The sequence below is a fragment of the Peromyscus eremicus genome, chromosome 8a, assembly GCF_949786415.1.
Source record: "Peromyscus eremicus chromosome 8a, PerEre_H2_v1, whole genome shotgun sequence".
Lineage (NCBI taxonomy): Eukaryota > Metazoa > Chordata > Mammalia > Rodentia > Cricetidae > Peromyscus > Peromyscus eremicus.
Window position 1 is genome coordinate 29,224,097 of NC_081423.1, and position 24,212 is coordinate 29,248,308.

Genomic DNA, 24,212 nt, shown 5'->3' on the forward strand with positions numbered 1-24,212 from the left:
ATCTAGTCCAGGGCATTCTCAGCTCTGGCAAAAATTACATTAGGCTCTGTTTGGTCTGAGAATTCAGGGTCCCAAACTTGACCTTCAGTGCTTGTTTTTGCCTGCATCAGACAACACGTCCTTCCCGAGTAGTTGTGGCTCTGCTAGGACTGCCCACTCCTTAAATTCAGCTGTGAGAAGGAGGCATGTGATCCAATCCAAACCCATCAGTTTCCCCTGGAGATGATTAGCCTTGATGGACACATGTTCCAAACTGGGCCGATCAGAATCATCAGTCCTAATGTTAGCCTCCTGGATGAGACAAACTTGCCTCTTCCCCCAAGGGTGGTTAACTGAAAACAAATGGCAACTATACCTCTAGAGGGGCTGGGCCTTCTTCCTCTCAACTGTGAGATGCTTTTCTGCATGCAGGTAAAATGAAAAGCAGAGGGAGAATTCTGGCAATACTTACTAAGTTTCCAAGGCGAGTGTCTCCGTTTCCAACATTAATAATTTCCTGGATTTGTCATTCCATCATTCACTCCCTCGTTTATGTTACTTTCTTACCTTGTGCACACTAGGCAAAAGCTCTACCTCTGAGCTATATTTTAAGGTCTTTTATTCTGCCTAAGGTGATGTTAGACAATTATGTCCCTAGCAAATCAGAAGTTCAAGAGGTAAATCAGAAGACTCTGGACTTTAGAAAGATGTCCATGAACTGCTGATTGGCGGCTTGATTTGGGGTACTCTATAAGCCAACACCCTTGTTTATAAGAAAAAAGCTTGGATTCATATAAGGGATTTGATAGTAATGTGGTAGGATTTTTTTAAATTAAATTTCAAATTTATGTTTATGTGCATCTATGTGAGCATGCGGCTATGTATGTGGGAGCCTACAGAGGGCAGCTGACCTTCTGGAGCTGAAGTTACAGGTGGTTATGGGTGCTGGGAAGTGAACTGGGGTCTTCTGGAAGAAAGCTGGTGCTCTTAACTGCTGAGTCGTCTACCCATCCCCAGGAGGTAAATTTTTGTTTTGTTTTGTTTTTTGAGACACGGTTTCTCTGTGTAGTTTTGGTGCCTGTCTTGGAGCTTGCTCTGTAGACCAGGCTGGCCTCGAACTCACAGAGATCCACCTGGCTCTGCCTCCCGAGTGCTGAGATTAAAGGCGTGCGCCACTGCCGCCTGGTTAAAATTATTTTTTGAGATTTTACTTTTATTTATTTGTGTGTGGGCTGTGTGTGTGTGTGTGTGTGTGTGTGTGTGTGTGTGTGTGTGTGTGTCCCATGTGTGCAGTTGCCTGAAGAAGCTAGAAAGCATCAAATCCCTTGGAGCTGGAGTTACATGTGGTGCCCATTGTGAACTGGGAACTGAACTTGAGTCCTCTGGAAGAGCTGAAAACACTCTTAACCATAGAGTTGGCTCTGTAGCCCCATGAGGGAGAATTTAAAGAGTACTTATCCATGTAGGACTTGACATGATACACAGCGACAATTCTTGCCTGGGCCTTGTTTATCTGACAAACCTTTATTAACTTGTTTGTTGCATCTAATTTAAGTACAATTGCATATCCACCACCCTGTACAGTCTCAGAAACAAAGACCCACTAAATACTTAATAGTAGATGACATTCATGGCTTCATATAGTTATTTTTAGCAACTTTGGAATTGTAGTACTGTTGCTAACACTTACTGAATATTAATTTTGTTCTAGATAACGCTGTCTGTAAAATGCCTTCATGATAGATCTCTAATTCTCCCTATTCTTAAAACTGAGATTAAGATGTAAAATCATTTAGCCGGGCAGTGGTGGTGCATGCCTTTAATCCCAGCACTTGGGAGGCAGAGCCAGGCAGATCTCTGTGAGTTCAAGGCCAGCCTGGTCTACAGATTGAGATCCAGGGCAGGCACCAAAGCTACACAGAGAAACCCTGTCTTGAAAGAAAAAAAGATATAATAATTTTGATCGTATGCCTAGTGAGTGGCAAAATAAAAATTAAAATTTTAAATCCAGACAGCTTGGCCCCGAAGTCTCAAACATCAGTCAACAACTCTTTATTTTATTTTGAGACAAGTTCTCGCTACATAGGCCTTGCAGGCCTGGAGCTTGCTGTGCAGACCAGGCTGGCCTCGAACTCACAGAGATCCATTGAGTTCTACCTCTTAAGTGCTGGGACTAAAGGTGTGAACCACAACACCCGACTATTTAGTTCACAACTCTTACCCCACACACATTAACCACATCCTTCCTACTTGATTGTATAGCCTATTCATGATAGTCTACATAAATGATGCCCGAGGGGTTGTACAATCTATAATCTACCTGACCCTTTGTGGCAGCCCACATAATACATTTAGAAATGAAGTATTCTCCCTTCTAAAGAGGAAAGAACGCTGAGGTATGATCAAAAATCAAGACTCAGAACCCAAACACAGAAAGTCAAGATGTGCGGTTTTACTTCCTGGGTCTGTCTAGGTACCACAGACAAGAAGCAAAGATGGAATTAGAGGTGTAGAGGTTTATGGGGGTGGGTAGGAAGGGAAAAAGGAATCAAGAGCAAGAGCAGGTGGCCAGAGTTTCAAGCCCCAAGGCAGTTCTGCCACCTGTAAAGGGAGAGGAGGGAAAAATAAAGAGTGGGCACAAGAGTCAACATTGCAGCAAAGCTCTCATTGCCCAGGCGTGGAGGAACTGGGTGGAACAGCCCAGTGTTGGCCCACCTCGAGCCTGGGGATAAGTGGTCCTAGAAGACGATGTCAGTCAACAACACGCCTTGCAGTTGGTCCTTTGCTTCTTTTTCGTCTGTTGTCTTGCTTTGTTCAGTTTCTGTTCACTTTGAATTACCATACCAGCCGCTTTTTTCCCTTTCCTGTTTTGTCTGCACATATATCTGCGCTCCACTGTATGCCTAGTGCTCATGGAAGCCAGAAGCTGACATTGGATGCCCTGGAACTGAAGTTACAGAGGGTTGTGAGCCTCCGTGTGGGTGCTTGGAACCAAGCCCAGGTCCTCTGCAAGATCAGCCAATGCTCTTAGCTGCTGAGCCATCTCATTTATCTATCTATCTATCTATCTATCTATCTATCTATTTATTTATTTAAACAGTGTGTCATTTTGTAGCGTAGGCTGTCCTGGAACAAAGTACGTAGGCATGCTAGCCCAGAACTCATGCTAGTCTATTGGTGAAATTATTAAGGCCACTCCACGTAGTTAAAAGGGAGGTTTATTTAGTGGCGTAACTTACAAACGAAGGAATAGGTAGGTTGCAGGGTCTAGGAAAGGCATGGTGCAGTCCCGTGGTGTTCTCTGGAGAACTCTGCTCGGTCTACCTCCAGTGTCCAGGGTCCAAGACCAAAAGAGACGGCGCATCCGGTTCTTGGGTCTTCAGGGTCCTCTCTTGGCCCTGCCTTGTAGGTGTAATAGTTACCAAAGCTTCAATGGGGGTTGGAACTTCCAGAACAAGGTTGGAATGGCTACCCACTACACTAGTCCTCCTGACTGAGTCCTCAGGTGATAGGATTACAGGTCCGAGCCAACATGCCCCAGCCAACTGGTCCTCTTGGAAGTCTGGATGGTACTGAAGCAGGCAAGCATAGGAGAGTGTAGTAAACTGGGACTCTGCTAGGTTTGAGTCACACACATAACCCTCTTCTAATAATGCACTTGATTACTTATCTCCTTCACCTCAGGTACTATGACACAAAACCCTCTCTGAACAATGCATCTAGAAACCATAGAACCCCACCTACATCGAGTTACCCATCTTCTCCCTCTGAACAATGGAATGTTTCTCCTTACCTAGTAACAATCACACACAGACAATTTCTGTCCAACTATATTCCCAACATATCCAGCATAGCAACTAGAAATGTCAATCCAGTCTAAAGTGGGTTTGGGTGCATGAGCAATAAGGCAAAATAAGGTCCCCAAGTGACCTTTGAGGGATAGTCCCCTACTTACCATCTTGTGCCTATGCATAATTGGGAAGGGACATGTGCAGTATAAAAACGATCTTAAGACCTAATCTATCGATCAAAACACAAAACCACTCCCATCACATCCTTTAGGAACCAAATCCTCCCGTTTAAACCCCAAACAATAATCAGGGACCTTAAGTATCTTCACCCACATGGCCTGCTGCTCCCTCACAGTGGATTCTGATTTTTTTTTTATTCTGATCTTTTCTATGCTTTGCTTTAAATAAAGTTTCCTTGCTACTTTGAAAAGCAGTGTGAGCCATTATTTCAGTTACTGGAATAAGAAGCCAAGAACCTGGAAAGCCCTAGACCTTAACTGTGATCTTTGGTAAAGTGTTGTCCCATGGCTCTCATACTGTGCTCTCCCAAGGAACCACCACCTCAGCTAAGCAGTGTCCATTTGTCTACGACTGTCCATTGCACGTACCAAACCGAGCTGAGTATGTTGTCTTTCAAAGCACATGTTGAGTTAGCCTTCCTTCAAAAGCGTCAGCTCATTTAGTGAAAAATGTTTTCCTGAGGAGGGATTGGTGGGGTGTTTCCTCGTTTATTTTTCTACCATGGACATATTTAACTTGCTATAAAGAAGTTACTATGGAAACTGCTCTCAAACTTGCAAGATTAAAAGGTAAAAATGGAACACTCTGCCGATATGCAAATGATTATTCTCAGGAGACCACCTTTTTAAACAAACTCTTTCTGAGCCCTTTTGGGGGGCTCTCTTGAGTGACAAGTGGAAAGAAGGGTTTTAGTATTATGTTCTGTTTGGCCCCAGTGGACTCTGAACATGGCAGAGGTAACAACTCAGATTAACTCTAGATATACTCAAACGTGGTATTGGATTGGGAATATGAGATACTCACATTGTGTTTTGCGGGTAAATGGTAAGCCTGGCTATGCACTGCTGTGAAGAGCCAAGGGCATGGGAGCTGCTTGTTGTGTGCCAAGCCCAGTCTGCAGGTGTCCTCTGGACTGGCTTGTTTGGAAGTTAACTTGCTGAGCTCTTATTTATGCAAAGCAGTTTCTCTTATCTGCCCTGGCCACATTCCATCCTTTGAACCTTGGGCTGAACAATGCTTTCAACAGGAAAATTAAACTTTGCTTTTGAAAGCTCCATTTCTCTGATTGCCTCTGTACCTGTTTGCCTTCCTTCCCCAATCTATCGCTCCAACTTACTTAGTGTGATCTCCAGGGCCCCTGTCTTAAGGATTATGTGAGCCAGCTTTGTCTTGATTTCTGCTCTTTGTGCTTCTCAATTTAGTTTACTCTTTTTCAGAATCTTACTGGAGCGCTTTCAGAGCTGCTTCCAATGACCGAATAAATGCAAACTGAACAGGTGTCTTGACTGAAGGATCTGGAATTAGAGGACCTGGGACCATTGCTCCTTACAGCCACCATTTCCCCCTTCATTGTGAATCTGAGTTTTTTTGTGTATGTTTCCTCCCCCAATATTCTTTTCTTGATCTTCTTACAGCCAGTTCTTTTGTATTGTTTCAGTTTTCGCTTACATTCAGTCTCCTCTAAGAGCCCTAAATATTCTCTAGTGTTATTTTCCTCTGGCATCATTGCCTATAACATTGTTCTTTAACAAGCATTTATTCTCGCTAATTAAATGAGTTTTTTATTGTTATATTCCTCCTCCAATGACCTTTAAGCTTCAAGGAACTGGAGCCCAGCTGTAGTCTTCACTTGTACCGTCCTGAAGATGCTCAGGAAATAGTGGCAGATTTTCTTTAAGTTAAAAAAAATAAAATTATAATTTTATCTAATATTTTTACATTTTCATAAATCAATATTTAATTAATTTTTAAATTATAATTTTAAAAAACAAGGTCTTATTGTGTAACTCTGTCTGACCTAGAAGTTCCTATGTAAACCAGACTGTCCTCAAACTCATCAAGATGCCTCTGCCTCTGCCTCCCAAGCGCTGAGACTGAAGCAGTGCGCCACCAGGGCGAGCAAAACCTATAAAATTGAAGGAGTTGCCTACAACGAAATTTAAGGTGACTTCAAGTTTCATCATCTGCTTTGACTGACATAAATAAGTGGAAACATGATCAATGGCAATTACTTAAGCAGATCTCAGCGAGCAGTGTGTATGTATGCTTTTAGAAATTAAAACTACAAAGTTCTTGGGTGCATCACATAAAATACACAAAGGTATGCTGTGTATATTTAGTGCTGGCTTTCTGGTTTCCCAACGATTGAGCTGAGTTTCTGAGGCTTGTAACAAAGTATCCAACAAGGGTACCAGGTAACTGTCTACATACAAAATCATTGTATCATAGAACTAGAGTGGGAAAGGATTTAGAATAAAATTCTTCACAGGTCAGAGCTGGAATCCCCGGGCTCAGTGATGTATAGACATCTGGATGTTTGGAAGCAAATGCAGAGACACGTGCGTAAAGGAAGAACATGCACGCCGAGCACACCTGAGCAGTTAAGCTTAGCATCCGCGCTGTGCATCTGAAGAAGGTGAACGTGAGTAAGTCCTACAACTGTCACTGTGATGACAATCACCTGAAGGCTCTGTCAGAGGTCCCCAAACCACGGCAACCTTTAGACCTCCCGCGCTTCTGGAGCGCTAGGCGCGGACTACAATTCCCGGCGTGCGGCGCGCGGCGCGGGCGGAAAGCCGGCCACTTCCGCCCCACGCAGCGCCGGTGCGGCCGCGTCTCGACGTGTCACCGGAGGCGCCGTGGCTGTGGCTGGGAGAAGGAGCTCCAGCGAGGGAGAGTTCGCGGCGGCGGGTGGCGGCGGCGACCCGGGCCTGGACCAGCCCCGGCGCGGAGGCGTCCCGGGGTCCGTGGGGAGCGGCGGCGGGCGGCAGCGGGCCGGGCCGCGCGGGGCGCGATGCTGAACATGTGGAAAGTGCGGGAGCTGGTGGACAAAGCGTGAGTAGCGGGGGGCAGTTGCGGCCGGGGCCGCGGCGGGGGCGGGGAGCTTGCGCAGGGTGGTCCGGCGCGCGGGGGCGCGAGGCACGCCCCCCGCCCCGCGGCCTGGTGATGGCGGCGGCCGCTGCGGGCCTGGGCCTCGGTTCCTGATCCTCCCGTAGTGCAAACCCTCCCTTCCCACTCGTATCCCTGCTCCCCGGGACGTCCTCACCGCGCCCCTACCCCTCTCCCGGCAGGCGGATTCTTTGATCGTACCCAACCTGGAGTTTGGCCTCCTGGACACCAGGCCGGGCTTGGGGGCGAGGGGACGTGATGCACCCGGTCCACCGTCCCCCTCAGGGTATAACCCAGAGACACCTTAGGCCTGGCCGGGTTTGCCCCTTAGAGTCCTTTTAATTTCCAGTGAACCCACAGTGGACTGGGTGGGAGGTGTAACAAGTGGTCATTGTGGGCAGGCTGGAGTTGCCGAAGAGGAGACTCGCCCTTCTGGTTTTTCACACTAAGTGAAAGCAGATGACCAGACAACTTTTCTTGATTGTTTCCCTCTAACTTTCCCACTCTCTTAGTTTTGAGTGGGTCGCTTGTTCCATCCGTTTTCGTTAAGACATCATTTCAATAAAAATTTCTCTAAAAAAGGAAGGCCAAGTTTGGATATCCTGTTGACCTGCTTTTAACTCCTTTTAGACAGAAATAACTCCAGTGTCCTTAGTATACTGAGAAACCCTTAACCCTTAAGTTGAGCATATCGAATAGAACAGTAGGTTAGTCTAGGTCACCAGGAAATAAGAGTTTAAATATTTAACCAGCCCTCTTCCTTTTGAGTTTTTGTGATTATGCAATAAGTGTGGTAAGAACACAGTTTGTTTGAGCCATCCTCCTAACCTAAAACCAGGAAGTGAAGAAGCTCTTCTTGACCCCAGAAAACAACATATTTCGCAGCAACTTGGAGAAGGCCTCAGATGGAACCAGAGCTTGACCGTGCAGATTTGCTTCACCACCCAAGAAGTTGGTCGGGTGCTTCAAGAGTACTGTTTTCACAGCTGAAAGAGCTGAGCTCTTAGCCTTGTAGCACTCCCCATCTTCTCTGGTTCAGAATGAAGATAATTATGCCCCTGTTAAGCTGTGAGGATGTAGAGCTAAGGGCTTCCATTTCATCTGATTCTTTATAGCAAAACATGTTCATGTCAGTGTGCTCCTGACTTTGAAGTGAGATAAACCTCACTGAGAAGCTGCAAGTTGGAAAAGAGTTTGTTTTAGTGGTTTTATTGTTCGTGTTTCCATTAAGTATTCAGAAATTTATACAGGGCCATTTCACCATTTGTAAACTCTGTTTTGGTTTACCAAAGAGAAAAATCATGTCTTTTCCAGATCCATGGGTGTTTTCAGGGTGTCATATATGAAGTAGAATCCAACTTAGTTGAAAAGTTGAAGGAAGTCTCTCTCTATAAAACTGCTGTACCTCTGCTTCAAAGTCAGAGGATAGCTGAAGAAATGACTAAGACACCCACCACCACCCTACCCCCAGCCAAATGTGTGATACTGCAGAGTTTGGAAGGACAGTGAAACATGTCTTCTTTCTTGTTTCTGCCCAGTGTGGATTGCAGCCTTGAGCCAACTTACTCAAGGATGTGTAAGAACGTTGCCACTAAGAACTTCCCGAAGTTCTCCTGTGGACCTGACACACTGAGACTAAGACAGGAGGCAGTCTTAATGATGAATGCTTAGCATTTGATCTTTGTCTTTAACAGGTAGGATGAAAAATGCTTTAAAATATAAGCATCATACAGAACCATGGTACAGAACTGTATGCTTCAAAAAGCTATGATGGGGATGAAACATATCCGTAGAATGGCTGATTGGTTTATTAGAGGGATGAGGTTACTGGCAGAGGAGGAAATGGTCAAGTGATTAATATGGCCACTCTGGTAGCTAGATTACCAGACTATGATAGGAATAAGGAGTTCAGGTTCTGGCACTGCCTCTAACCAGCCCTGTATATAATTTAAGGCAGAATGACACCAAACTTCAGTTTTCTTATTTGTAAAATGATGGTCATAGTCTAGGTGCGACTTCAACTTCATTTGGGTACTTAATGAAATAAATTTCCATCAAAGAAAACAATAACTAAAAATAGCATTTCACATTAGCAAGCAAATTTTGGAAAAGCGTGGTCCTCCAGAGACAATTTAGTTTGAAAAGAATATTTATTATTATTACTATTATTATTATTTTAATAGTAATCAAAAAAGCCTAGAGAGAGAGATGGCTCATCTATTAAGAGTATGTATTGCGCCGGGCGGCAGTGGCACACACTTGGGAGGCAGAGCCAGGCGGATCTCTGAGTTCGAGGCCAGCCTGAGCTACAGAGTGAGATTCAGGACAGGCACCAAAACTACACAAAGAAACCCTGTCAAAAAAAAAAAAAAAAAGAGTATGTATTGCCTTTCTGGAGGACCAGAATAATTCCCAGCACCTACATCAAGCAGCTCACAATCAGTCTGAAGCCTCTGGCCTTCATGATCGCGTGCCAACCCCCACCCCCCCACAGACAGAAAGACAGACAGACGCAAACACACAGAGCTAACAGTGAAATAAATCTTTCTTTACTTATTTAATGGTAATCAAAGGTTGAGGCTATAACTCAGTGGCAGAGCTCTGCTTGGTTCATTCACAGTGCTGGGGGCAGCGAGTACATTTTCTTAAAAGCTCTGGATGGAGGCACATAACTGTAATCCCAGCACGTGGGCAGGAGAAACAAGATCATCTCAGGGTCACTCTCTGCTACACAGCCCCTTGGAGGCCAGCTGGGCTAAGGGAGACCCTGTCTCAGAGAAAAAGAGGAGAATGAGGACTGTAGCTCAGTAGTCGAGTGCTTGCCTGATATGTGGAAGTCCTGAGTACTGCAAAGGATAACCAAAAAATATAGCCAATAAAGTTATATTTAAATGTTTGAAGCAATCAATAAGTACAGCTCATGACTCAGGAAAACTTAGACTTTAGCGTATACCCGCTAGCAAATGTGACTTATTTCAAAAAGAGAAATGTATTCTTTCCGAATGTTTCCGCTCCCCAGAGCAGCCCTTGGGTTCTGTGCGGTGGAGATGCTCAAAAGTAAGGAGGGGTTTCAAATGCTGGCCCTTGATAGTCTGACGCCTCCTTCTGGGAAGTCAGGGTCGAGTGCCCCGCTGGCTGCACCTCCTGGTGGAATGAAATGGGTCTAGAGTAGAACATTATAAAACAGCAGGAAAGCGAAGGAGGCCACATAGGCCAGCCAGAGTCCGGGACAGCCATTTCCCATCTTGTCTAGTTGCTTACAGGGCCAGCTGTGGCGGGAAAGGATAAGTGGAGAAACTTCCAGCCGCAGCTAGCTAGGCATTGTTATCTGTGACCTGAATTCAAAACTGTAATAAGTTGAACCTATTTATTATTCGTAATCCTACACGAGGTATGAAGTGAAAGTTCTGTAGCTCTGTAGCATTTTCCTCTGGGAATTTGGGGAATGTGGCAAAAGTGACATGCATGGTTCGGGTACAGAGAAGCTGCTGCTAACTCTGCAAGCCAGCTAACCCTTCTCTTTCCGCCCAGGGAGCCATGTGTTCCACCAGCAGCCCTTTCTTAGCATAGTTGTTTAAACAACCCTGGCTGTTCAGGTCAAGACATCTGCAGCAGACAGTCCGTTTTAAGTTATTCTCTCGATTAGAGATCTCCTTTACCCCTTAGTTATTTTCCTTGCCGTACATTGCTTGTTTTCAGTTCCTAGATGTTTAGCTGTTGTGATAGAGCTATGTGAAGTGCTGTTGTCCGACTGCCTCCATGGTAAACTTTGCTCTTCAGAGAGAGTCTCTTCTTCAGTTGTTGGAACAGATAGTACATTTGTTGTCTTAGATTAGTGCTGTGGGACCTGTGCAGTGCGTTCCATACTTGGCAGAGAGAGAACTTTGCTGCACTCCACTGCCACGGGGACAGCCTTGGGTTTGCTTTTCTTTCATCCCCCACTCTTGTTTATCCCCATCTGGCCAGTAAGTCTTCTTCATTCAGTTCCTGGAACTTGAAATCAAAGATGAGAAGGTGGTTGTCGGCCCTGATCTTCCGAGAACAACTGCTCTGAACCAGTTGTTGAGAATTGTTGTTGCTGAGACAATGAATTAATTATCCTCCTTTTCTTCTGGTAACAGGACACAGTAGGTATTAAGAATTTAATTCCAGAGAAAGATGAGTTAGTTTCCCTTCTGCCAGTATTTGGCCGGGTAATTTCCAGGAGCTTCCGTGAGCGAGCTCAGTACTACTCCCAGGGTGCCTCTTCAAAGCCTTTACCTGCCCCGTACCTCTTGGTATGCACTTTGGTGTTAGTTTACAGGTGGCTTTTGTATGTTTACTAATATGTCCACTACAGTACTTAGCCATTTTTATCTTAAGCAGAGCTTACTAGTCATACTTCTACTTTTTACAGTATGGCTTCACAGTTGGCTGTGTGTGTGTGTGTGTGTGTGTGTGTGTGTGTGTGTGTACACGCTTCTGTATTATTTATTTTTCATACTCCTTTGTGATACTTAATAAAAATGGGGATGCAGCTTAGTTGGTAAAGTGCTTAGTATTCAGGAAGCCATATTTGAAATTTGGTATAATAAAAGCTAAAAATAAGTGCCAGCATCAAAGATCTAGATATGAAAAGTAAAATAAAGTTTCTAGAAGATTTTAAAAGTTCTTTATGCTGCCTGTATTCATGCATGCCTGTTTTCTTTTGAGGGGCGGCTAGGTGGGACAGAGTCTTGTGTAACCTAGGATAAATGGCATTTTGGAGAAAATCACAGATATCGTATCATTTTATCTATTCTATAAATCAATCAATTCCTAAAACGTGAGTTGTCTTACTTATTTGTGTGTGTGGTTTTTGTTTGTTTGTTTGTTTGTTTGAGGCAGGATCTTGCTGTGTAGCCCTGGCTGACCTAGAACTCCCTGTGTAGCTCAGACTGGCCTCTAGCTTGCAGCAGCCTTCTGCTTTAATGCCCAGGGTTCTGGGATCAAGGTGTGAGTCCCCATAATCAGCTAGGAGTCACTGAGTTCAGTCATGACCACGATACCATTGTCAGCCTCGTAAATGGAAGGTGATTCCTTGGTATCAAATGTCTGGTCTTACATTTCTTAACTGTTCATGATTCTTTTTTATTTCTTATTTAGTTTTTTTTTTTTTAATGAGACAAAGTCTGGCGCGCGCTCTCTCTCTCTCTCTACATATATATATGTGTGTGTGTGTGTGTGTGTGTGTGTGTATACACACACACACACACACACACATATATATGTGTATATGGCCTTGGCTAGCATAAAATTTGCCACCATGCATGGCCATTTTGTTACTGTGTGTGAGGTGTGCGTATGCGAGTGCTGTACCCATGAAGATCAGAAGTGGATGTTGGATCCCCTGGAGCTGGAGTTACAGTCAGTTGTGAACCTTCCAATGCAGGTGCTGGAGACCAAACGCTGGTCCTCTATGAGAGCTCCAGTCCTCTGCAGAGCTGAGAGCACTTTTAACCACGGAGCCCCACCTCTCCGGCCCTAATGTTCTGATTGGTAGATGTATCTCTTAGTTCCTCTTGCTTTCCCTGTAATACTGCCAGACATGCCAGTCTTCCCTTGATTCTCTTATTTTGTAAGACAGACTCTATCTTTTTTTTTTTTTCTAAATCTCTTCCTACTTGTTTGTTTATTGGTGAGCCTAGGTTATTTGCATTTCTCGAAGTCAGGATTTTGCAAATTCTACCCCCATAGTAGTGTGTAAATGTTCTTGTCCACTGCATCACCTGTAAAATGACAATTGTGTCTAGTCAGTTGATAAATTCAAGGTCTAATCTGAGGGAGCAAGACTGCTTCCTAGTTTAGAAGTTCATTTTTTATGACTTCTGGTGTTTCTTGTGCACAGAGTTAAGGCCGTTTAGTCCCAGCTGTATGTTATTTAACTTTCTAGGAGTACAATACTCTTATCACTTTCTATGAAATTTCTTTAGTTAGCCTAGTTTTTCTGTAATGTTCATTGATCTTTGCTAGCCAAGACAGTTCCTACCACATTCAGCTGTCTCTAGGTAGTGCTTACTGAATCTGGATGCCACTGGTGGATCAGAAGTAAGATGTGGATTGAAATCTTGGGACCACTGCAGAGAAACAGTAGTTGTGGATGACTTCCCCAACTGTAAACTAAGACATGCTTATTTGTTTTACAGGTTCATGGGTGTTACACATGAAACCTTTTTTAAAAAATACCCTGATATCTAGTACCTCATGGGAAGTCTATTGTTACTGTTTTGTTATAGTAATCACTAACACTGAGGAAATTGAGTGTAGTAAGAGAATAAAGATATAATAGATTATTTACTAGTTTGTAAGATCTGTATCCTAATGATGAGCTCATTGTTTACAATGGGCTTCTTAAAAAGATGTATTTTATCTTATGTGTATAAGTGTTTGCATATATGTATGTGCCCTGCTTGTGTGCAGTTCCTGTGGAGACCAGGAGGAGGAGGCAGATTCTCTAGAACTGGAGTTAGAGACTATTGTGAACTGCCACATGGGTGCTGGGAACCAAACCCAGGTCCTCTGCAAGAGCAGCAAGTGCTCTTAAACTCTAGCCCTCTCTCCAGCTCTTCAGTGGGCACTCTTTTGTTGTTTGGTTTTTATTTTTAGCTCTTATTTTGTCCTGAAAAGATCTCACTAGACAAGGACTGGCTGTATAATACAGGGTGGCCCCTAATCCTCACCCGTTTGCCCTCAGCTTCCCCTGCCCAGAATGCTGGCATCATAGGTGTGTGCCACTGTGCTCAGCCTTTTGTCTTAAACACTGCTGTGCATGTATTGTGTTATTTTTTACCAACTCATGGATGCTTGCTCTTGAATATTGTGACGCATATTACAGGGTATTCTTTCAGAAGACATATTGAAGACGGAAGTGTTTGGAAAGACATATTGCAGTTTGCACCTGCCAGTTCTACTGTGCCGTTCAGCTTGTTTTGTATTTCCCTAAGATTTTAAAAATATTGCCAATGTAAAACATTTTATCTAAAACATAAAAAGATTTTATGAATGTCAATTGGAGCTGCCATTTCATCCTTAAACTGGGCACTAAGATACCACTCAAATATGTGGTAACAAATACACAGTTTCTCTCTTTTAAAAGATTTAATTTTTATTTATCTGAATGTGATGCCTGCATGAATTTATGTGCACTTAGAGGTCAGAGGGAATTGGGTTCCTGGAACTAAAATTACAGGTGTTTGTGACCTGATGTGGTGCTGGGAACCAACCCTGGTTCTTTTTTTTTTTTTTTTTTTTTCTTTTCTTTTTTTTTTGGAGACAGGGTCTCTCTGTGTAGTTTTGGTGCCGGTCCTGGATCTCACTCTGTAGACCAGGCTGGCCTCGAACTCACAGAGATCTGCCTGGCTCTGCCTCCCGAGTCCTGGGATTAAAGGCGTGTGCCACTGCCGCCTGGCCCCAACCCTGGTTCTTTGCAAGAGCTATAAGTAGTTTTGAACCATCTCTCCATCCCCAATACATGATCACTTGACAATGAATGAGTAGCATATGTGAAGAAAACTTATTAGAAAAAGGGCTTTCTAGTTTTACAGTGAAGTCTTTTTAAACTCACTGGGGCTCTTCTGAAAGTTGTGTGAGTACAGATAAAGGAATAGGACATATTCTCATGTTGGACCCAATTGTAGCTACTTCTGAGTAGATTAAATTAATGATTTATTAATCATTAATATGATTCTGTTAGTGTGTGACAACAGTAGGTTTTGTATTTCACTTCAAAGTCTAGTGACTATTTTAGAATGTCTTTTGACATTAATTTTTGTTCATTTCTTAATGTAGAACATTTAAATGCTGTGTATAATTTGAATATAAATAATTTTTCTGGCTTTTTCTTTTCTTTAAAAAATAAATAAATAAAAACAAAACAAGGTCTCACTATGTGGCCCTGCCTGGCCTAGAACTCTGTGTGGATGAACTTGCAGAGATCAGCTTCCTTTGCCTCCTGGGTGCTGAGACTAAAGGCATGAACCAGCACATCCAACTATAATATTTTCTTTAGACAGAGTTTCATGTAACCCACACTGACCATGTACTCCCTTGAACTTCTGATCATCTTGCTTCCACCTCCCAACTACTGGGATGACAGGAATGCCATCACACTTGAACAGTGCAGGGCTAGGGATTAACCCAGGGCTCTGTGCATGCGAGGTAGGAACTTTACATCAGTGTTTGATAATATGTACACACTCACTGTGGTTGGTCGGTTTGTGCACATGCTTTTGTAACATTTCATTCATCTCTCATCTAGAGAGCTTTATAGTTTCATGGTAGAAACATGCATTGTAAGTTCATGCATTGTAAGTTTTGTTTTCTTTTATTTTTTGAGACAGGGTCTCTGTACATAGCCCTGGCTGTCTGGAACTCACAGAGAACTGCCTGCCTCTGCTTCCCAAGTGCTGGAATTAAAGGCATGGTCACCATGCCCAGCCACGTTCAGTTTTATTTTATCTTATTTTTCTTGACATTTCATTCATTTTTAGCAAATCTGAAAAATAATACATCAGGCTTGCTGGTGCTTTCTAAATTTTTCTCAGATTACGTTATTGTCTTTGCTTGTTTTTTAACCTCATTATATGTCCAGGCTAGCTTCAAACTTGGTTGTGATCTCCTGCCTCAGCCCCAAGTACTGGGATTACGGTGTCTGCTATCATTCATATTTGTCTATTTTCAGGTGACATATGGTTGTTTGGATAAAGTCATGTCTTACTTGCATTTCAGACACCTAAATCATATTCTTAGTTTGGCATGTTTAGCTCATGTTTGGTGCTGAATGGGCTTTTGGCATGTAGCTCATTTATCATGAAGCCAAATAAAAGTTTGTATTGGGGCTGGTGTGATGGTTTAGTGATTGAGTTAGTAAAGGCATTTGCTCTACAAGTCTGGAGCCCTGAGTTTGATCTGTGAAACCCATGTAAAGGTAGAAAGCAAGAACTGACTCCACAGAGTTGTCCTCTGACCTCCACTCGTGTACTGTGGCATGTGTGCTCTGACACACACGTTCTGCACACCTATAGTGGAGTTTATAAGACACTCCCTAGGGCAGCAGAGCAGTCAGACTGCACATGGTGCGGCACCCCTGGAACCCTGGTGCTAAGGAGCCTAAGGCTGCATGGAGGATCGCAGGTTCCAGGCTGTCTGCACTGTGCAGCATAGACATGTCTGATAATAGCAGAAAAGCAGTCAGTTCTGCTCAGAATCCTCCAGTGGCTTCTCATCTCAGCCCCGTGAGCAGACTCCCTCTGACCTCATGTCTCACCACTGCCCTGGGCTTCTGTATTTCAGAATCTACACTCACGCACTGGCCCTATGTCTGCCTGCCTTCAGTTTATGTGTAGTTGTCTGTTTTAGTTCCTGCTCTTTATTGCTAAATGCTAAAACATCATGAGGTGCAGTGGATACTTCCTAAATGGTTTTGAATGAATTTGTTAAACTTGCTAACTTGATATCTGTTAGACTGTCCTTTAAATCAGGACATTTCTAGTAATAAAGGTCAACAATGACTGATCATTGGTTAAGTACCAAGTAAATGGCCATCAGTGTTCAGGTTTCTTTTTGCCTGCCTCCCTCCCTCCCTCCCTCCCTCCCTCCCTCCCTGCCTTCCTTCCTTCCTTCCTTCCAGATATCTTTGGGGAGGGCCTGGAGAGATGGCTCAGCAGTTAAGAGCACTTGCTGCTCTTGTAGTGGACCTGGGTTCAGTTCCCAGCACCCACATGGTGGTGGGAACCACAGTCATCCATAACTCCGTTCCAGGGGATCCAAAACCCTCCTATAACTTCTGTGGGCACCAGGCGTACACACATGCAGGCAAAACATTCACTCACATAAAATAAATCTTAAAATAATGAATATTTTTAAATTTGGGGCTGGAGAGAGGGGCAGTATTTGAGAACATTTGCTGCTCCTGTAGAAGACCCGAGTTCCGTTCCCAGCACCCACATGGTGGCTCAACCATCTGCAATTCCAGTTTTAGGGGATCAAATACTCTTCTAGCCTCTGAACTCCAGGCATACAGATTTTTTGTTTGTTTGTTTTGGTTTGGTTTTTTAAGACAGGGTTTCTCTGTGTGGCATTGGCTGTCCTGGAACTCTGTAGACCAGGCTGGCCTTGAACTCACAGAGATCCTGTCTCTGCCTCCTGAGTGCTGGGATTAAATGCATGTGCCACCACTGCCCAGCAGCACACAGATTATTTTTTAATCTTTAAAAAAATAATAAAATCATTTTAAAGTACCTTTTGTTGTTTGACAATTTCATACATGTATACCATGTATCTCGACCATACCTACCCTGACTCCCTGCTCCCACGAGTTTAATGTTCTAATAAGAAAATGGGCTACATAAGTCTAGGTGCATTCTAAGGTAACAGACCTGGAAAGTAGTCTAGGCTAAAATCTCATCTGCCTTTAGGACATACATCATAAGTCTTTGCTAGTTTTTCCTAAGAATCACCTGACAAACTTGTCTCATTCATTATCCTAAAGGTGAGTTACTCATGTATAACTTTTGCAGATTGAGATTTACCTGGAAAACGTATTTACTAATTAAGATTCAGAATCAAACTTGACAGCCTTTTTTCCCCATGCACCTTCCACAGAAGAGAATTATACTGTTCTCCTGCAACATCCCATGTACCATCTTTACATTACCTGACCCAAAATGGAGGGAAAAATAGACTATTTCATATGTGAGAGAGGAAACTTTTGCTGTTGTCATGAAGGCATTCTCTGGCATCAGTCTCAAAGAATGTTGTCCCTTTTGTGGGAAGTATCACGATGCGGAATCAGTCATCATTGGTGAATAACTTCCATAACTCTTCAGTTTCCCAGTCCTTTGGTTTTTGTACTATGGTTACTTTGATATTCCCATACTGATTGGATTACTATCTACTTTTTCCTAGTGTTTCTTATGTTCAAAATGGACCACTTAGAAATAGCATCTTAGATTTGTATCTACCTGTCTAGATACTGTGCTTTTCTAATCCATTCCAGATATTTAAATGTTACATAGTAACTGGATACACTGTTGAGAGCTTTCTGGTATTCAACAGATTTTGAGAAGTCTAAGTTTCTAAAGAGCTCTGCAGAGTTCTAGACAACATGAAGCCAGATCTTAGGGTTCTAGTGGACTCTGGGACTCTGTGAAGTTACACATGAAAAAGAAACACTATAATAGGGGATGCTTTTCCAGTTTGGATACTTCAAGTATGACACAAAGCCAGACTCTTGGAAGAACTAGGCAGAGCAAAGCCTGATCCTGCTGTTTAGTCATGACTGCTGAAAGAAATTCAAGTGAGCTACCAAACTTGGAGTCAGCATCTAAGTCACAAGCCAGATGACACCCCTCACTGGTGATAAGCTGCTCCCAAGTGATTCCCAGCCTCTGTTGATAGCAATGTGCATTTGTTAGGAAAGACAGAGAGTCCTCTTTTGCCCTCACTAAATAGTCCAAAGTCAATAATTTGAAATATAATTATTTTGTTGTTTTACCTTGTTAGCCTTTATGTCAAAAAAGCCAAGCCTAATCTTGAGGATTTAGTAATGTATATAAGTTTAATCACAGGTAAAAATGAAAAAAGAGGCTGGGTGCAGTGACACACGTCTGTCCTCCCAGCACTTCAGAGGTAGATCAGGAGTTCAGGGTCAGCCTTGGCAGACTAGCAAGTTTGTGGCTAGTCTGAGCTACCCAAGACCCTGTTTGTGTTTCCAGAGGTGGTGTCCTGGACATTCCCCTGTTGAAGTACATAGTTCCTATTGTCTTTCTGTTGGGAGTGTTTTCGAGTCATAGACTGCCAATTTAGTGGATATTTGGTGCTGTATCTGAAATTCATTGGCCAATAGTGACAACACTTTATAAGCGATAGAATCAAAGTCTACAAAGGGAATTTCCTACCTCCTAAGTGCTGAATGTTTGATCATTCTGTTATATGGCTTTCCTTTGGGGTTTTCTTTTTTTCAACCTTAGAGTAAGATAGTACATTTGATAAAACTACTTTAAATGTTTTAGGTAAGGTACCACCTAAAAAGATAGCTAATCATGAGTGTAACAGAGCTCGTCAGATTCCTTTGGGTTTCAGTTTTATTTTTTCATGAGTGGTGGTTGAGGTCATTGGAAGGGGAGACAGCTGCTTCTGTGTGGAATCGGTATAGTTTGCCTCTGGATCTGTTAGAGGATTAAATGAGCTGATTTATTCGGAAAAGATTTTATCATTGTGCTCTCAGTAGATTCTTGTTCTTCAAGTTTTTTTTTTTTGTTGTTTTGTTTTTTAATTTTGTCATTGAGAGATAGCTTTAAAAGTTATAACCCAGGGTCATCAAGGTAGCTCAGAGGCACTTGTCACCAAGCCTGATAATCCAGGTTCAATTCCCGGAACCTGTGAAGTAGCAGGAGCGAAGCAGCCTCTGTAAGTTGTCTTCTGGCTTCCACATTTAAAACCCTCCCCCAACAGATTTGTAAGAATTTTGTCAAAGTTATAACCCAAAGTTACAAAATACAACTAAGTATTTTTCAGGTTAGTTTTAATTCATAGAAATTTAAAATTTATTACCCAAGCATGGTGACACAGACATTGAATGCCAGCACTTGGGAGGCAGAGTCTGGTGAGTCTCTAAGTTTGAGGCCAGTCAGTTCTAGGCCAGCCAGAGCCACATAGTGAGACCCTGTTTATAAATGAATAAGTAAGTACAGTATGGTATTTTTATAGCATTTTAACCTATTTTAAATGTAGCAATTTTACTAGTGACTACTTTATTATGTCTGTAATTCCAATTAGAATTAGAATCTCATGCAAATAAAATTCTTAGGCTATGCTCATTTTTTAAAGTACCTTGGATATTTGACCTGTTTGTAAAACAGTTTAACGTGTGATACCCCCTGGTGAGAATAACACCACACTGTCCTTTCTTAAAAAAACAAACAAACAAACAAAAAAAAACCAAGTTTACTGAAAAGCAGCTAGTCTATGCATACAGCGTTATTGAGAGAGGTCATGTAAGATAAACTAATTGTTTTAAACTGTTCGGTAGCACATTGCAGCATGGACAGTAAGGGCATTTTCTCACATAGCCCAAGCTATCCTAACATTTAATATGTCAGCAAGGATGATCTTAAACTTTTGGTCCTCTGCCTCCCCACTGCTGGAATGACAGATGTGTGCTCGCACTCCTGTTTCTATGTAGTGCTATGGATAGAGCCTGGGTCCTCTGCATGCTAGACTAGCACTCTACCAACTAAGCTACATCCATTGCCCCTGATTTAACTTTAATTTTAAAATGTATTGTGTGTGTGACACACACACACACACACACACACACACACACACACACACTTGAGTTTATTGCACCCTCAGGGACAAGTAGAAGGTGTCAGAGTCCTTAGAACTGGAGTTACAGATGGTTATGAGCCACCATGTAGTGCTAGGAACTGAATCCAGGTCCTCGGCAAGAGCAGGGTTTGCTCTTTACCACTGAGCCAAATCTCCAGCCTACCTCTTTTTTCTTTTTTTTACAATTTTATGTATGAGTGTTTTACTTATATCATTTTCACCCCTCCCCCCTCCCCACCAGCTCCTCCCTTGCCCTTCTAAATACATGACCTTTTCTATAATTATTATTTTTAGACATACAGTCACATATCTAATATGTAGGTATGTATACATGTAGGTGTATATGTAAAAATAACCCAAGTCTATTTAGTGTAGTGTTGCTCGTAATGTGTTTAAGGTTGACCCTAAGGTTTGGAAAACCTACCAGGATGCTCCTTGTCCTTGGAAAAAACTTAATTCTCCCTCTCTCAGCACACTGAATGCCTGTATTTCTTCACCTAATGTAGGGACTTGTGAAACCTTCCTGGTCCACATTGGTGTGTCGACAGGTGTTGTCACCATGCAGGTCTTGTTTCAGCAACCACGCTGTTAATCTCGTGGGTACAGCCTAACCTGTCATGTCTAGAAGACACTGTCTAGCAGCCAGTGCCCTGATTGTTTTAACTTTTACTTTTTGAAATGAAAGTTGTAGAAATTATGATGGGGCATTCCTGAACCCCTTGTCCATAGTGGCCAGCGTTTACATGCTTGTCTGTGTTCCTCCCCCTCACCCTTTGTGTCTGCAGACATGTTTGATCGCATGAAAAGAGGTTACTCAAATCGTGCCCCTCTTTTTTAGTGCCTGTGTGTACAAGCACTCTACCAGCTAAGCAGCGTCCTCAGCCTGGCTTCAATGTTTTCAGATAATAACAGAGCACGGTTTATGAAGTGCATAGCAGAGATTCGGAGGTTAAGAGCACATCTAGGTATCTGTTGTTTTTTTACCCACAGCAACGCAGTTTGCTTTCCTTAAATCAATTAAGTACGAACAGACAACAATCAAAGCATATTTGTTCTGATTATGTCAATAAATGGCTCTCAGAGAAGGCATTCCTGCTAGGAGCACTTCCTGTCCCGGCTCACACCTGTGCTCCGCACTCGTGTTGCACCGCAGCCTCCTTCAGTTTAACTGATTACTCAGTAAGAGTCTCAATTATGGCAGCAGTGTGCTCATTAGAATGCTAGATGTTGGCACTTCATTTAGCAACTACAAGTGTGAAGTAGCTGCTCCTGAAGTTTGTATAAGTAAGGATTGACGGTGTATTTGTAGATAGTCTAAGGTTATATACTGTGCTTTCCTTCCAAACTAAACATGCAGCTTATTTGGAATATGAAATCATTTGAGTAAAGTTGGAGAGGAACTGGTTATATGTTGGGGGTAGCATTTTCCCACTAATTAAAACTGTATGCCAGCACTCAGGAGTCTGAGGCTGGAGAATCATGAGTTCTTACTTTGTAGCCCAGGCTGGCCTTGAACTAACAATGTTCCACCCCAGCCTCCCAAGTGCTGAGATTATAGGTCTGGACCACTGTACACAGCACAGATACAGTTACTTAATTTCCTTTTTTCCTCTGTGTGTATATGTTATATGCATGTGTACCTTCGCCTGTGGGGCCAGAGTTTGGTATTGGGATGTCTTTCTCATTCACGCCTATACTCCATACTTTCTTTCCCCTTTGAGACAAGGGCTCAGTGAAAGGCCAGTTAGCCCATCTGCCTGTCTCCACTCCTTCAGTGTTCGGTCACAGTCGTAGATGCCAGCTTTTACTTGGGTGCTGGGGACTCGAGTTCAGGTCTTTGTGACCAAACAATGAGCACTTTATGTGTGGAGCCATCTCCCTAGCCTCAGTTTCCTCATTTCAACATTAAGAATAAAAGAGCTTGCCTGGCGGAGTGGCGCACGCCTTTAATACCAGCACTTGGGAGGCAGGGCAGTTGGATCTATGTGAGTTCAAGGCCAGCCTGTCTACATACAAAGAGAGTTCCAGGACAGCCAGGGCTGTTACACGGAGAAACCCTGTCTCAAAAAAACAAAACAAAACAAAAAACAAAAAAGACCCCACAAAACCAACCAACCAAAAAGAATAGAAGAGCTGGGCTGGGAAGATGGCCCAGTGGATAAAGCTGCTTGTCATGCAGACTTTCTGGGTTTAATCCCCAGAATCTGTGTAACGGTGGAAGGAGAGCACTAACTCTGGGAAGTTGTCCTCTGGCCTGCACTGGAGCACTGTGCTGTTCGTGTTCTTCCCCCACCCCAATTCAAAAACAGTCTTAAGGGAAAGAGCTTGAACCACAGGTGTTGCTCATTTGGTAGATAATCATTATATGGTGAGTAAAGTATGAAGAATATTTTCTGTGCACACACATGTACACAAACCCAGGACTTTGCGTATTCTATACAAAAATTCTGTTCTGGAATCTGTCCTTTAAGTTTGTTCTTTTTTAAAAAACAACAACAACAGGTCTTCTGCTTATTTGTTGTTTTGGGGTTTTTTGTGTGTATATGTGTGTGTACTTGCTTGTAGGACTCAGTCCTCTCCTTGTACCATGTAGGTTCCAGGGATTAAAGTCAGGTTGTGCGGCTCAGCAGCAAGCACCTTACCCTCTAAGCCTGTCCTTTAACTTTCTTCTTTATGCTTATGTAATCTGTGATGAATAATCAGATGAAAGGCAGGTATCTCATGGCAAATGCCCACATCCAAAGAACAGAATGTTAGAACAGGGAAGACAGGAAACCACGGGATAGGTTATTGAAGGAATGATTACCTTCTACCTGGAGCTCTTGTAGCTAGGTACTGGAGTTGTAAAACTGTTTCGGTAGGTAGAGGCACAGGTGAAAACAGTGGTTGGGGCTGGAGCGACGGCTCAGCTAAGGTTAAGAGCACGGGCTCGTGCAGAACCTCCGGGCTCAGTTCCCAGCCAGCCCCATCCGTTGGCTCATAAACATCTGTAAGGTAAGCAGGCACATGCATGTACATGTAAATACAAGGAAATTCTAAGAAACAGCAGACGTTCAGGAGAGTTACGAAGAGGCTGAATAAAGAGTGAGGATGAGGGCTTTCCCTTCTGAGAATGTAGTGCTTCCGTTAAGACTAGAAAGTGAGTACCTAAAGAGGGGGAGTGGGCAGGGCTTCCGTGGAGACAGTGGGGCATCATGTGGCAGAGCAGGGAAGAGAAGTGCTTATGGGGATTGTAAATTATTTGTGTGCAGTCTGGATTTGCCTACATGTTATAAGACACCCATGAGGGGTTTTGAAGAGCAGAGGAGTGAAATGACCCCAAATGTGTCCCTTACTCCTGGTGCTGAGTTGTATATTGGTTGGGGAAGGTTGTTGAAATCGTGACTGTGACAACACTGAATAGCACAGGTTCTAAGGCCACACTGCCCGCCTGAGCTTGGGTCCTCAGCACACCCATTTAGTGGTTGTGTGATGAGTGAGAGACTTTACCTCCTTGTACCTCAGTTTACCTTCTGTAAAATAGAGATAATAATAAAACCTGCCTTCAGGGATTAAATAAATCATCATCCAGTCTGTTAGAGTTCTATGTGTTAAAGATTTATATTTGTATGTAAGTGTATGTATACACACACAGGCACACACACACACACACACAACACTCATCTTAGTCGCCGTTTTATTGCTATGAAGAGACACCATGACCAAAGCAACTCTTATAAAAGAAAGCATTTAACTGGGGGCTGGCTTACAGTTTCAGAAGTCTAGGCCATTATCATCATGTTGGAGAGCATGGACGTACACAGGTAGACATGGTGCTGAAGAAGTAACAGAGTTTTACATCCTGATCTGCAGGCAGCAGGGAGACTGAGCCTGGCTTGAGCTTTTGAAACTTCGAAGTCTTCACCCAGTGACACACTTCCTCTAACAAGGCCACACCTCCTAATCCCTCTCAAGTAGTGCCACTCC

General features: G+C 43.1%; 1 protein-coding gene across 2 annotated transcripts in view; it reads left to right on the forward strand.

Moving 5' to 3' along the window:
- Positions 1-6,652: 6,652 nt before the first annotated feature.
- Clint1 (clathrin interactor 1) overlaps positions 6,653-24,212 on the forward strand; it is a 62,874-nt gene continuing 45,314 nt past the window's right edge. Inside the window, exon 1 of one of the 2 annotated variants that reach the window (XM_059270380.1) lies at positions 6,653-6,845. In XM_059270380.1, the coding sequence (XP_059126363.1) occupies positions 6,805-6,845 (41 nt within the window). In that variant the 5' untranslated portion in view covers positions 6,653-6,804. The remainder of the gene's footprint in view (positions 6,846-24,212) is intronic. The other variant, XM_059270381.1, reaches the window with a different exon arrangement.